General features: G+C 30.5%; 2 protein-coding genes across 4 annotated transcripts; one reads left to right on the forward strand and one right to left on the reverse strand.

Moving 5' to 3' along the window:
* LOC103484632 (bidirectional sugar transporter SWEET12-like) lies at nucleotides 1-1,998 on the forward strand. The gene is made up of 6 exons (XM_051080101.1): nucleotides 1-163; nucleotides 279-315; nucleotides 409-619; nucleotides 717-878; nucleotides 1,038-1,157; nucleotides 1,525-1,998. The coding sequence occupies exons 1-6, from the start codon at nucleotides 109-111 to the stop codon at nucleotides 1,828-1,830; spliced, it is 891 nt and encodes a 296-aa protein (XP_050936058.1). The 5' UTR covers nucleotides 1-108; the 3' UTR covers nucleotides 1,831-1,998.
* Nucleotides 1,999-9,524: 7,526 nt separating this feature from the next.
* LOC103484600 (protein TAPETUM DETERMINANT 1) lies at nucleotides 9,525-12,734 on the reverse strand. Of its 3 annotated transcripts, XM_008441754.3 has the most exons (6): nucleotides 12,556-12,734; nucleotides 12,382-12,448; nucleotides 12,051-12,106; nucleotides 11,712-11,939; nucleotides 11,351-11,443; nucleotides 9,525-10,391 (listed from the first exon to the last, which is right to left on the reverse strand). In XM_008441754.3, exons 4-6 carry the CDS (start codon nucleotides 11,818-11,820, stop codon nucleotides 10,045-10,047), a joined length of 549 nt encoding a protein of 182 aa, XP_008439976.1. In that variant the 5' UTR covers nucleotides 11,821-11,939; nucleotides 12,051-12,106; nucleotides 12,382-12,448; nucleotides 12,556-12,734; the 3' UTR covers nucleotides 9,525-10,044. The 3 variants fall into 3 exon arrangements, with proteins under 3 accessions (XP_008439976.1, XP_008439984.1, XP_050936060.1); XM_008441762.3 differs by lacking the exon at nucleotides 12,051-12,106; XM_051080103.1 differs by lacking the exons at nucleotides 12,382-12,448; nucleotides 12,556-12,734 and having other exon boundaries at nucleotides 12,051-12,301.
* Nucleotides 12,735-13,469: the final 735 nt, after the last annotated feature.

Here is a 13,469-nt window from a genome sequence, read left to right on the forward strand (position 1 = left end):
GTTATTACATCCAACACAAAAACATAAATAAATAAATAAACAAGATTTTGGTTTCGAAAGAGAGTTTCTTCCTTACACTCTCTCTTTGTTTCCTTCCTTCTTCACAACATGGCTTTGTCCTTCAATACCCATAACCCTGCTGCTTTTACATTTGGCCTTCTAGGTATGTATGCACCTATTTTTTTTCTTCATTTCAATAGTATTACTTTCCAATCGTAATATATAAACTTGATTATCCTTGTTGGGTTGGTGTTTTTTTTTTCTTTTTTTAAATTTAGGTAATATTATCTCCTTCATCGTGTTCTTGGCCCCAGTGTAAGTATATCTGATCTAATTCATTCATATTGTACTTATATATATATATTGATGTAATTAATTAAAAGGTTGTTCTGTGTTTTGTTATGGCAGGCCAACATTTATGAGAATATGTAAGAAGAAATCAACAGAAGGGTTTCAATCAATTCCTTATGTGGTAGCACTTTTTAGTGCAATGTTGTGGTTATATTATGCCTCATTCAATCCAAATGAAACCCTTCTTATCACTATTAATTCAGTTGGTTGTCTCATTGAGACTATTTACATTGCCATCTTCATTGTTTTTGCTCCTAAACAAATTCGGGTAATTAATTAATCAATCAATCAATCGTCAGTCTATTATCTCTAACTAATTTCACTTTTTTTCCTATTAATTAACTTGATGAACAAATAATGGACAGGTTTCAACGTTGAGATTTGTTCTTCTATTGAATTTTGGAGGGTTTTGCATAATTCTACTTGTTACTCACTTCTTAGTCCATGGATCTAATAGAGTGAAGGTTGTTGGGTGGATTTGTGTCGCCTTTTCTATCTCTGTTTTTGCAGCTCCACTTACCATCATCGTAAGTTTATTATTATTCTTCCATTTCATTATTACATACATATATCTTCAATCATTTCTCAATTATATATATATAGTCTCTTCTTTTATAACCTTTATGTAAATTGTTGTTTTGTTATTCATTATTGTTATTTGTTGATGTGTTTTTACTTTATAAAAGAGATTGGTGATTCGCACAAAGAGCGTGGAGTTCATGCCCTTTTATTTGTCGTTTTTCCTCACACTTAGTGCAACCTCATGGCTTCTCTACGGTGTATTTCTCAAAGACATCTATATTTCGGTATTCTTTCAATCCTCTCTCTCAATTTTACCCCCTTACTTTCCTTACTAATATTTATCGTAATTTAAACTTTGCTCTTTGTAATTTGTGAGCGGTTTATTTGAAATATCTAAAACAGTCCGTTTTTGAGGTATGAAGACCTTAAACTATATTAAGAAATAGTAAAACTAAAATCAACCGGATCTAAAAGTACAACTACTACAAGCTATTACAATCCATCTCTAGCTCAAAATTTCAAAGTGTTGTGTCCAATACGTCTAAAACATTCAATTTTTGCTGATGTGCTCAAATCCCTAATATTGTATGAGGTGAGATAAAATTAGGTTATTATTATATCCGTAATTTGATTTTATATGGTGTCTCTCAGGTTCCAAATATCCCGGGATTTATGTTTGGGATAGCTCAAATGATATTGTATTTAATCTATAAGAAGCATGAAACAGCAAAGGATCAGATGCAACTACCACAACATAGTACTGATAAGACTGTAACCATTAGGGCAGCCACAAATTCTGACAAACAAAAACAACATTCTTCTTCTCTGCCATCTAATAATCTTGTTGGAGCCACTGCTGATGATGATGTTAAAACAACAATCAACAACAACGGAGTCGAACTCATCAACAACTTCGAAGACAACTACCAAGTTAAAGATCAACTAAATCATGTTTAACTATATTCTCTCATAGACCAACTAAGTTTAGCTTTAACAGTCATTATTAGCATATCGATGGTTTGATCTTCATTACTGCACTTGTTGTACTTAAAAGAACTATATTCTCTTCAAATCCTTGTTTTTTCTCCATTGACAATGTACTTCTCTTTTTTGGTTGTTGTTCAAGTTTCGTCTTTTATTTTGGTCTTTGGTGTATGTATTTGGTCAAATTCTCTTCAAGCTAAACTACCACGTAAATCGTGTATAACAGCTAGAGATTAGGGAAAGTGATTATGGTTCATGCAATGCTAAGTAGGATTTTTGTAGCCGAAATAAGCAAAATTTAATTGGCCGTATAGAGTTGTTTTCTACTAGTTTTAAAGTCGAAAATTCAATTCTTTCCCTTCAAATATTGAAAAAGAAAAATCATATCAATTAATAAAAAACTTTTAGTCATTTAGATGAATGTTTGCTGAGCTATAACATGTTTGGATGAAATGTGTAAAAATCTTTTTAGTAAACTATTACTATTATTATTCTTACAAAAGTTGTGTTTTGCATTTTGATCATCTAACTTTGAATTTAGTTTCTATGTATCATAACATTCAAGATTTTACCCATAGGTTAATAACTTTTGGCATTTTGGGTTAATTTTCGAATTAATTAACTAATTTTAAATGATCACCGATTCATCACCACCTTTAAAATTTATTAAAAAAGTTCACATCTTAATACATTTAAATTGATAGTTTGAAGTTTTAACATCAAAAGGCAAAAACGAGGAGTTGGGCTCGTAGATGATACAAAATCCTTAAAACTTTGAAATTAAAATTTAAAAATCCTTTGAAGTTTATAGATAAAATAAAACAAAAAGTACGTTTAAGGAGTTGATATTCAACTTTACTTTTATTCAATCGAAAGATAAGATCAAAACAAGTATAGCTCATTGATGACAAGAATGTGGTAGTGACGAAAAAGACTTGTAGTACAAAATCTTTCAAAGTATTCAAAGAAATGAATCATAGAAAAAAAAAAACGTGTGATTTGTAATAAATGAATATGAGCTATCCAATTCAAAAGTAGTTTAGGTAGCTTTATGATCTTGTGGTTATATGTGCCATTTTCGGATCTTCTCATCAACATTGCTATCAATAAAGTAAGGATTGTGTAGTTTGTGTTATAGAGATTTATTATTATCATTATTACTTCAAAAGTTGTACAGAAGATTAATGATAAGATGAGAAGAAATAATTGGGAATGTGTTGTGTGTATTATCTATAGGTTTAATGTATATTAAGGAGAAAAGAAAATGACATCTTAATTATTAATATAACAACTAACACATTATATATTAATGCTTTAAAAAGTATAATTTCCACTTTCCGTCTTGAAAATTGATTAGAATATTTCAATTAAAATTAGATTTAGTTTCTAAATTTGCAATGAAAACGAATATGACCCAACCGAATTGCAAACCAAACAAATGCAGACATGACTTTTGAAAAATTTGAGAGATGAAAACACAACTTTAAGTAGAAGAAAAATAAAGTTATAGAGAATGACAAAAAAATAAAAATAAAATAAAATAAAGAGAAAAAGATAAAGTTATGGGAAGAAATGTTATTAGAAGATTCAAGTTTTAAATTATTAAAAAAAAAAAAAAAAGAACAATGATTGCGAGAAAAGGAAAATAAATATAAATATTGGAGAAATTGAGTTAGAAAAATAAAGCAAATTTTTAAAAAATAGAAAGAAAAATAAAATTTATTTTTAAATATTTTGTCAATTTTTTCTATTTTCGACGAACTATCGTGAAATTATTACATTTCCCTTTACTAGATCTTATTTTTCTTGATTTACCTCCAAACACAACATTTTAAATAATATATAAAATTTCTTAATTTACTTTCTAACTTTTTAAATAATTTTATTTTAAACCTTATTTTAGTAAATATTTAATTTTAAATTTTAGTTTTTTTTAGAATTAAAATTATCTTCTTTCAAAATTTTAGAATAATTTCCATATTTTAAAGAAAAAAAGTTTTTAAAAGTTATTTTTATAATCTGAAAACAAAAAAACAAAATAGTTATCTAACTTTTACATTTTATTGAGAACTCAAATATGTTTAGAAGAAATGAAGAAAAGTATACACAAAACGTAACTTTTTTCTTTATGTCACATTTTTTTTTATTCTCAGAGCATTACTATCTTGAAAGTTATAACAATCTCAAACAAAATCAAAGTGTTTGAACACGTTACGTGATTTCCTGAACCGATCGCTGTTAGGTTAAATCCAAATCTTTCTTCTTCACCCCTTGAGCCTCGTTAGGTTCTTCAAACTCATGATTAGAAGGTTTACAATTCCCACTTCCAAACTACTTTTAATTTTTTTCTTCCCTTTTTCTAAACAATAATTTCTCCCTTTTTCTCATCCTCCACACATCTTTTAATTTTATATATAAAAAAAACTATTATTGTTTTGTAGTAAAAGTTGGTCAAAGAGACGATCTAAGGGGTTTTGTCGGAGTTTGAATAAAAGAATTCTAAATTACTCTTAACACTTCAAAAAGACTTGGCCGTGTGGGCGCATCCCCTTCTCCATTTATCTAACTTTATTTTTATCACTTCTCCTTATTCTTAAATTAGGTTTTTTTATGTTCTATGCATTTCAATTTTAAATTTTTTTTTGTTTCGATTTGGTTTTAAGATTTTAAATTTTACATTCTTCACTTCGATTTATATATATATATATATATATATGAGTTCTCGCTTATAATTGACGAATAATGGTGTCTTCCCCAAAAAACGAACGATCGTGTTAGTTGTCTCTATGAAGATTTTGTTGCTAAGTCTCAACCAAATTGACCATATTTATTCTATCTTATATTTTTCATTCAATACTCACCCTCTATTTTTAGGGTTAATGTATACCGATTAATTTAAAGGAATTAAAAGAAATTTAAATTCCAAGTTTCTTTTAATCAATTAATAGTCATGCATTGATGTTAACAAAAATGGGATGAAAATAACTATGGATCAAATGGAAAAATGAAGCTGTAGATAATGGATAACTATAAATTCTTCTATATAATAATAAAATTACTTAACACAGTTTCAGTCAATTCTTTAAAAAACTTTAAAATTTATAGTTGTTTAAATTCTTTCCTTTTCATATATTTTAAATTAAAACTACTTTTTTTTTCTTTTCTTTAAAAAATGTTTGTAGGCATCGAAAGGTCGAGGGTTAGAAGGCTTCTAGTCAAAAGGTTATAATTAGAACTTGTTAGTGTAGATTAACCTTCATCTAATAGCTTAAGCTTTAGGTCGATCGTGAATATTCAAAATAATATCATAATAGGAGAGATATTGTATTCAAATTTATGTAATGTCGTTTTTCCTGTCATTATTTAACGTTGAATTCCACTGATTATCGCGTTGTATTAAAAAAAGGGATTAAAACAACACGAGATTAAATGAAAAGTTTTAAATAGTAAAAAGTGGTGCATAAAGAAGCACACATGAATAAAGCAACATATATTGAGTCTAAGAAAAGTTAGCTTTTGAGTTGTGAATGCATCTATTGGTTTCTATTAGTGGATTCTTCAAAATCGAAAATTCAAAACAAAAATATTAAAAAAAAAAAAAAAAAAGATAGTGAAATGGATATGGCATGTGGGACCTTACTCGACCCCACCATGCTAAATTCGAACCGTGTGAATAATTTTGAGTCTGTACCACACATTTTCTGAAAGAGACAGTTACAATTATAGTTTTTAGTTTTAAACTATTAACATATATAACAACTTTAAAATATATATATATATATATATAATTATTATTGATAAACTGAGTCTATCATCAATTGTAACCTATCATCGATAGACTTTGTTATAATTGCAATTTTTTTAAAAAGACAATGTTCTTATACGTGTTTGATTATTATATTTAAAATTATTACCTATTATAATTGCCATTTTTTAAAATAACGTATAAAGACATTTTCCAAAGTTGGGATTGCTCAAATAAGGTCTAAAGTATATATATAGGTATCCAAGTACACATAACCGTGAGAATAGACATAAGGGAACACACATCTTAAAAGGACAAAATCAAAGTTTTGGAGTTTGGGCTCAATAGTCGAATTGGTGAATATATATCGATAAAAGAAAAAATAACCCAAGTTTGATTTGGAGTGAACAACCTCGAGTGTTGAATACGTTCGTGATATTATTGTTGGCTCATATAAACAGTAGATAATGTATAAGAGGATATGCTTATAAACAGTCACATTCGACTATCCAAAAAAAAGAGCAAGTAAATCCTAAAAACGAGACACAACCTAACATTTTTTTTTTGTATGTGTTTGTTTCACTAAATAATAGATAACAATAGGGATTTACTATGCATTAATTCAAATTTCAACCTACATACTTTACGTATCTTCGAATTTCTACGACCAACTAAATCTTAGACCGTTTCATGCAATCTTTATGTCCTATGATGTACCTTATTTTTAAGGTTATAACCTAACAACCTTATGCCTAGACTTTTAATTTCATACCCGTTTCGTAAAACATGAGACTAAAAGAAAATCGATTGATGAATAAAATATACACTAAGATGTGGAATAAATAAGAAAATTAAATTATAAGACTATAGCCTCTAAAACAACCTAAATCAAGATAATTGACAACCCAAAAGATTCAAATATCGTAACCGTCTTTATCTTTTAAATAATTTCCCCATTAAGCAGTAGATCATAAGTACCTACAATGAATAAAAACTTTTGATAAGGAAAGAGATTGGGTTTAGATATGTTTAATGAGAATCTCCCCTAATTTAGTAATTACTCGTGTTCTATTGCACTCTTAAGTCTCTTCTTCTTTCCCAAAGTCAATTTTTTAAAATCTAATTATGCTCCTAGCTAACAACTAAGCCTCTACGTGAAACACACATTCAAATTTAAAATAAAGAAAATTTGGAAACTTCCATCTAACTAATGTCTCATACCTTTAATTTATACATTCAATTTTTCTTTTTCTGTTTTGTAAAGTTTTCAACTTCTTCCTAAAACTAGAGATTACACATATAAATTTCAAAATTATGTTTCACTTGAAAAAAGAAAAAAAAAAACCATTTTTTTTGCCTTAAAAAAGAAAAAGTTTGATTTATTCACGTAAATTTCAAAACCTATAAAATACTTTTAATTTGTTATTTTCAAAAGTAATAGTCAAGTGTATGATAATATTTTTAAAAATTACAAACATAACAAAAAAATTTATCAATAATCGTCTTTTATCGCTGATAGACCGTTAATAATAGATTATCAATCATATGTATGATTCCAAATGTAATAGGTTTTTTGTTACGTATATGAAATGGGTAAGTTGTTGGAAAAAATGGATTGAAAATAAGAAAGGAAAATGTGTAATAAGTTTGGGGGGGAGTTAGCCCACTTTCCATTATCCAAATAAAGTCTATTTGTCTCCTTATTGCATGTGGAATCCTTTAATTTTGAAGGATATGATATGATAAGATGGCCACCCATTAATTTGACTAAATATATGTTTTCTCATATAACAATCTTCCCTCATTTATGATGTACAGTTTATGGAGTATATGTTATTGATGTTCTTCTTTCTTCTTTTTTCTTTTCCTTTAAGAACAGTACAATTGTCAAATCTATGTTCTACACAGTTGAAATTCAAGAATGTCGTTATTTTATAAAGAGGAGAAAAAATCTACAAATGGGTTTTTAGTAAAATTGTAGTCAATATAGAAGAATGAGTCTCATAGTTTAATCTTTGTATTTTAGCGGTTGTTTTACTTTATTTCTATGTTTTAAAATATTTGTAATTGGTATGTCTATTTAAAGTTTAGATAGAAAATGTTTTCGATCACTAGTTTTGGGGTTTTTTTCGATACTAAAATCGGTTAATAATGTAAAAGAGAAAAAAACTTAAATACAATCCATACTAATTTTCGTTAAAACAAAAAACACAATATACTGAAAAGTTTAATAAAAATAAAAAGTAACGAAAACGTTCCCTATAAATCAGTAATAGAGACTAAATTTAAGATTTATTAAAAAGACTAAAATGGATTATTCGAAAGTTCAAAATAGAGAACCAAATGATATTATAAATTTATTTTTCTGGTTTGCTCTCTCCTCCCGTTTCTCTCTCTCTCTCTCAACTTTCTCCCCAATCTGCCACATCAAATTCAAATTCAAGGAGTTGAAAAAATATATGAAGAAAAGTATATAAAAGCTATACCCTAAACATGAAAGTAAAGATGGAATCCATAAATTGAAATTGAGTTATGTGTATGGTTGGATTCAATCTTCATTGACATCAAAATGTATGAATTTAGACACTCGTCCTTTCGAATTGAAATTAAAATATATTGAAATTGACATCCAAAACAGCTGGCTGAAATGACCATGACGAGTACACAAAATGTCCGGATCTTAGTGTTAGAAATTCTTGATATCAGAATGAATAGAGTACGGCCGAGAGTACAGGCCCATTGGGCCTTTGAAGTCCCACATCCTCCAAACCCATACTTCGTACGGCTTAATGTTCGGTTTTTAGTTTCTTTCAATTCAAAAACAAATCATATTAATTATATTTTCTTTTGTCCTTTTTATATTGTGAGTCAAATAATCAAATGTTTTTATTAACTAAAATCTTGTTAGGTAATATGGTCCTATAAACATTATTTCTATCTCCAATTTTCTTTCTTTCTACTACATTTTTTACAAAAAAACAAGTCAAAATTGACCGATTACAAAATTAAAAAATTGTTTTGATTCTAGAATTTGACTAAGAATTAAATCGTATACTTAATAGTAGAAATAAATAAAAAATAAGAGTATTTTTCAAAAATAAAAATAAAAAACAAAATAGATACCAAAAACCTAAATGGACAATTTTTTTTTTTCCTACAAATTCCTATAATTGGGACTTTATTTTTTTGAACCTGTTCATTAATTTACAAAAATATTAACTAAATTTTTAGCTTCCTCAAGTTGGAATTTATTTAGTTCTTATATTTTTATTATCTAAATTTAGTGTATGTATTTTCAAGGCATATTTTAATTCTAGTCCATCAAACTTGATTAAATAAAATTAATAATTTTCATACAAGAAAATACCATATGCAAATATATTTCAAATTTAACTCAAATTGAACTAACAGTATCAAAATTTTCCAAATAAACTTAATACTCGAGAAGTCATTGTCAAATGGTCATATAGACTTAATAGACACCTAACCCATTATCTGTACATTCCTGGCGACTAGAGAGGATGATTAATTCGACTCTGTTTATTTTCTCCATGAAAAGAAACCTATCGTCCATTCAACACTTAAAATCATCATCTTTTTTTTTCCCTTCTTTTCCTGATCTTAAGATCTTATTTATAGTATTGTCGTTTCCCAAAGGGATTACTACCTTTCAGGTTTTGTCTTTTACACAACCAATATTGAGATAATTGGTCAGAACCATGCCCAAAAGAAAGGCTTAGGTAGGAGGGGAAGAAAATCTATCTTGTTTGATGAAAAAAAGGAAAAATAAAAGAAAAGAAAAGAGAGCTAGCTTTCTTTTTATATTGAATAGATCGTGGCCTACAATATGAGTTACGTGAGAGAGAGGGTGAAAAATTAAGAGGATCATTAATTTGTAAGCATACGAACAAATGGACAGAGATTCTGCATATAATGGGCTTTTAGATCTCATGAACAACATGTCCAGCTAGCACAGTACTATAAGATTCTATATAACTGTATATTTACACTTGTCCTTCCTACACTCCATGACTATCTCACACAAACCCCAAAAAGAAAAAGAAAAAAAATTCAAAATGAAGTAGGTTCCTGTCATTTCTTGCCCTAACTCACCATCTATTATATGTGTATGCAAAGGTGGTGCAATCACCATTATTAAACCACAGACGTTGACACTAAAAATCAAACCTCTCTATCAAGAAAAACAACCAATCTAACAGGCCACACACATATAAAGCAAAAGCAGAACCCAAAAAAAAAAAAAAAAAAGAACAGAAAAGAAGGGACAAGAAAAGGCCGGTGGGGGGGGGGGGGGGGGGGGGGGGGGGGGGGGGGGGGAGGGGTGGGGGGGGCCCATCGTCAATCAGTAATCGACTAAAGTACCTGCTGCTGCTTCAAGTGCTTCATATGAGCGTCTCCTAATTGGTTTGGTGCGTGTCATTTCAGATGCATAGAACTGAGGAGACTGAAAGTGGGTAAGGGTACGTGTTTGCATATTGAAATGAGAGTGTACCACCGTAGACAAGAGGTTTGCCGTCGTTCACGAGACAGTCGTCATAACGTAGACGCTTAAAGACTCTGGGATTGATGAGGTGAGCCGAGCTGAACCAACCGCATTTGAAATGAATACCATAAATCTCACATCCAGTGACACAAGCGTTCACCACCTCCACAGTGTAGGTGGGGATACCAGTTGGAAGTGGAGCTGTGGGGCCTTGGTTAATCACAATGTCTGATTTTGTACACTTTTCACCCCAAATTCTGGTTGGTTCCTCAATTGTTGCTTCCCCTAAAAAGCACATATTCAAATAAAGAAACAAACAGGTCGACGTCATTGTTAGCATCGTATATTGAGGCATTGTTGAAGGCACCACCCACGTGCAAACATTACTCTTATAAATAAATATCGACCCACCCAATGGAAAAACAACTACAGACACACAAACTACACTTTCTGGAAGTCATAAAAGTTGTGTTCAAAGCATTAATAATCAATTATAAAAGATAAAGCAAATTCAAAGGCGAAGGTAAAGAGTAAAGAGAGTATGAAAAAGAAAAATCCCATGGCACCATTATCTAAATTCAATCCATTTGGTTAGACATGACAAAATTTAAAATTCAAAATTACGTCCATTACAATCATATGAAAGTTTAAAACTAATAAAACTGTACCCTCAACAATCCCACTAAAGGGAGTCCACGCATTAGCTAATCGTATGATATGATTTAATATACACACACATTCAACGGTACAGCTTTTTTGTCAAAGAAATGAATTCAATTAGAAGCTCAAAAGCTAAAACTGAAAAAGGCATTATAATGCTCCACGCTTTCGGGCCAAAGGTTGCTTTTATGTAATCAATGAATTGTGGACAGAAAAAGGAAGAAAGGCCGGTGGGTATATGGGATCAAATAAAGAAGATTTCTCCAAAAACAGCTACAGAAAGGCCATATAGGTTAAAGAACAGAAAGAAGGAGTTGAAAGCTACATAGAAAAAGGTGCGCCTTAGCTTCATTACTAAGAATAGGTGGGCGTGCAATTCTGACAACAAATCAACCATATATGCAATTGAGTACCCAATCTTTCAATCCCTCCCCTCATCCCTAAGATCATAATTCCAAAATCAAACAGACATTTAAAACAAAAACCAACAACAAACTCAGAAAAGAATAACGATTCCTACGAAAAACGAATCTGCTGGTATAACATTTATGAATACACGATTAAATCAGATTTCGTAAACTTACTAGTGAGAAGAAGCTTCCGATGAGGAGCAACTGTTGTGGTATTCAAATTCAACGGAAGAAAACTTGGTGGACTGGAATCCATAATATTGGAATCTGTAATCATGTAAGGAAGAGAATGATGTGAACAAAAAGTAGTAAAAGAAGAATAATATCTTTGTTTCTATACGAAGTAGAAAAAGACAAAGGAGAGAACAATGATTGAGGAACAAATAAAATATACAGGAAGAAGAAGACAAAACAAAAGGTAAACACACAGAGAGAGAGAGAGAGAGAAGCGACGTAAAAGTATAACAAATCAAAACACACAGTAAAAAACAAATTGAAAACAAACGGAGAACGGAGTGCGAGAGATGATACAGACCTGTAAGAACAGCAGATAAGAAAAAGAAGACGAAGATAACCAAAGCGAAAATCACCGATACACGCCGAGTAGTAGTAGTAGTGGTGGTGGTAGACAGTTCTTTCATCATTTATAACAGAGAATCCTGTAAACTCCGGAAAGAACTGTTGTACAGTGAAAGGAAAGAAATCGGAATCAAGGTGAAACCGATCCTTGATAAGAGAGAAGAAACTTCAGAAACTAAAGAACCTGCGTTGGGAAAAGAATGAAAACATCACATCATCAGAGAGGAAAATGTGCATTTGAAAATACAAGGAGTCAAAAAAGAAAAGAAGAGCCGTCGAAAACAAAGAGATATACAGAGAGAAGTTGATTGACTTTAAACGAAGAAGCATCGCCATAAAGAGTCCCAGAGGCTGAAAAATGGTCAGAATCACAGCTATACTTAGTAGTAGTTACCCCCACCAGTAGGTGTAGGCGAAATTAATGAAACGACAACGCAGAAACCGTGTAAGAATACAAAAGAAATGGAAGAAAAAACGAAGCGTGTTATGGTGCAAGAGAAGTGACAGTTACGGAAGAAGAAGGAAAGAGAGAAAAAGGGAAGAATACGGAGAAATTGAAAAGCATGCGAGGGAGAGAAAGACAGAAAAAGTGAAACAGAAAAAAGGAAAAGATGGAGAGTACGTACAAGATGAAAATGGAGCAGAAAGTTCAGTAGAAGAGAGACAAAAATGGCAGAAGGAAATCGTGGATACCTGTAAATAACAAAACACCACGATCCTCAAAAAGCGAAAATCATCACACTCTACGTTTTGTTTGAACGCATTAAATAAAAGGGAGAAAAAAAAAAGCATAGACATACACAATGCTGCAGAAGGAGACGAGACGAATGAAGAAAAGTGAAAACCCTAGAGGAGAGTGAAACGAGAGTCGGCGGCGATGGGCGGCGAATTGTCGGAGGAGGGAAGAGAAGAAGAAGAAGAAGAAGAAGGGAGGTGGAGAAGGGGTAAAAATGAAAATAAATGGGAAATAAAGAAGTGAGAGAGGGGAAGCTATATAGAGTAGTATTGTAGTGGGGGAAGGTAACCGTCACGTGTGCAATATTTACCCGCCTTGGGGCTTGGATTTAATTGAATTTGGTTTGGATGTGATTATTATTATTAATATCTATAATTAATATCTATAATTCCATTTTATTTTATTTATTTATAACAAACTTAATATTAAAATTCTTCCATTCCCTCAGTGGAGCAGGCGAATGATTTTTCCTTTTTTCACATTACGTGTCATCCTGTGGGCCCTCTTCCATTATTACTCATTATTATTATTATTATTATTATTATAATTTTAATTTCAACTCCACAACCCCATCTTTATTTTCCATTTTTTTAAAAAAACAAAACAAATTGTATTTAGGTGTGAGTCTGCCTACGACAATGGTACGTTATGATTCCCATGTTTCTTGTCTTTTTAATATGTGTCATTGATATATATAAGATTAAAACAAACATATGGGAGGAATAGTTACTTAAAGGGAGTAAATGGTGGACAACTTGATGCCCAAACCACAGTTGACACTTCATAACCTCTCTTTTGGCACAACCAATGAAACAAAAGGCGCACATCATATATGATAAACTTGGCGAGTCTTCTTCTATTATATAAAAATATACTTGGTTCACTTTTCCACGTAATTTGTTTTATTTGGACTTTACTTAAACATAATTTGTTTCTCCTGCTTTTGCTGTCAAGGTTGTACTGTTTTTTTTTTGTATT

Source organism: Cucumis melo, chromosome 12 (genome assembly GCF_025177605.1).
Source record: "Cucumis melo cultivar AY chromosome 12, USDA_Cmelo_AY_1.0, whole genome shotgun sequence".
Taxonomy (NCBI): Eukaryota; Viridiplantae; Streptophyta; class Magnoliopsida; order Cucurbitales; family Cucurbitaceae; genus Cucumis; species Cucumis melo.

Excerpts from the sequence above, each read along its gene's own strand:
- LOC103484632 (XM_051080101.1), top strand. The coding sequence starts at position 109 with ATGGCTTTGTCCTTCAATACCCATAACCCTGCTGCTTTTACATTTGGC. Across the intron at positions 316-408 it reads ATCGTGTTCTTGGCCCCAGT|GCCAACATTTATGAGAATAT; the intron begins GTAAGTATATCT and ends TTGTTATGGCAG. Across the intron at positions 620-716 it reads TTGCTCCTAAACAAATTCGG|GTTTCAACGTTGAGATTTGT; the intron begins GTAATTAATTAA and ends AATAATGGACAG.
- LOC103484600 (XM_008441762.3), bottom strand. The coding sequence starts at position 11,820 with ATGATGAAAGAACTGTCTACCACCACCACTACTACTACTACTCGGCGT. Across the intron at positions 11,444-11,711 it reads CTTATCTGCTGTTCTTACAG|ATTCCAATATTATGGATTCC; the intron begins GTCTGTATCATC and ends ACATGATTACAG. Across the intron at positions 10,392-11,350 it reads TCGGAAGCTTCTTCTCACTA|GGGAAGCAACAATTGAGGAA; the intron begins GTAAGTTTACGA and ends TGTGCTTTTTAG.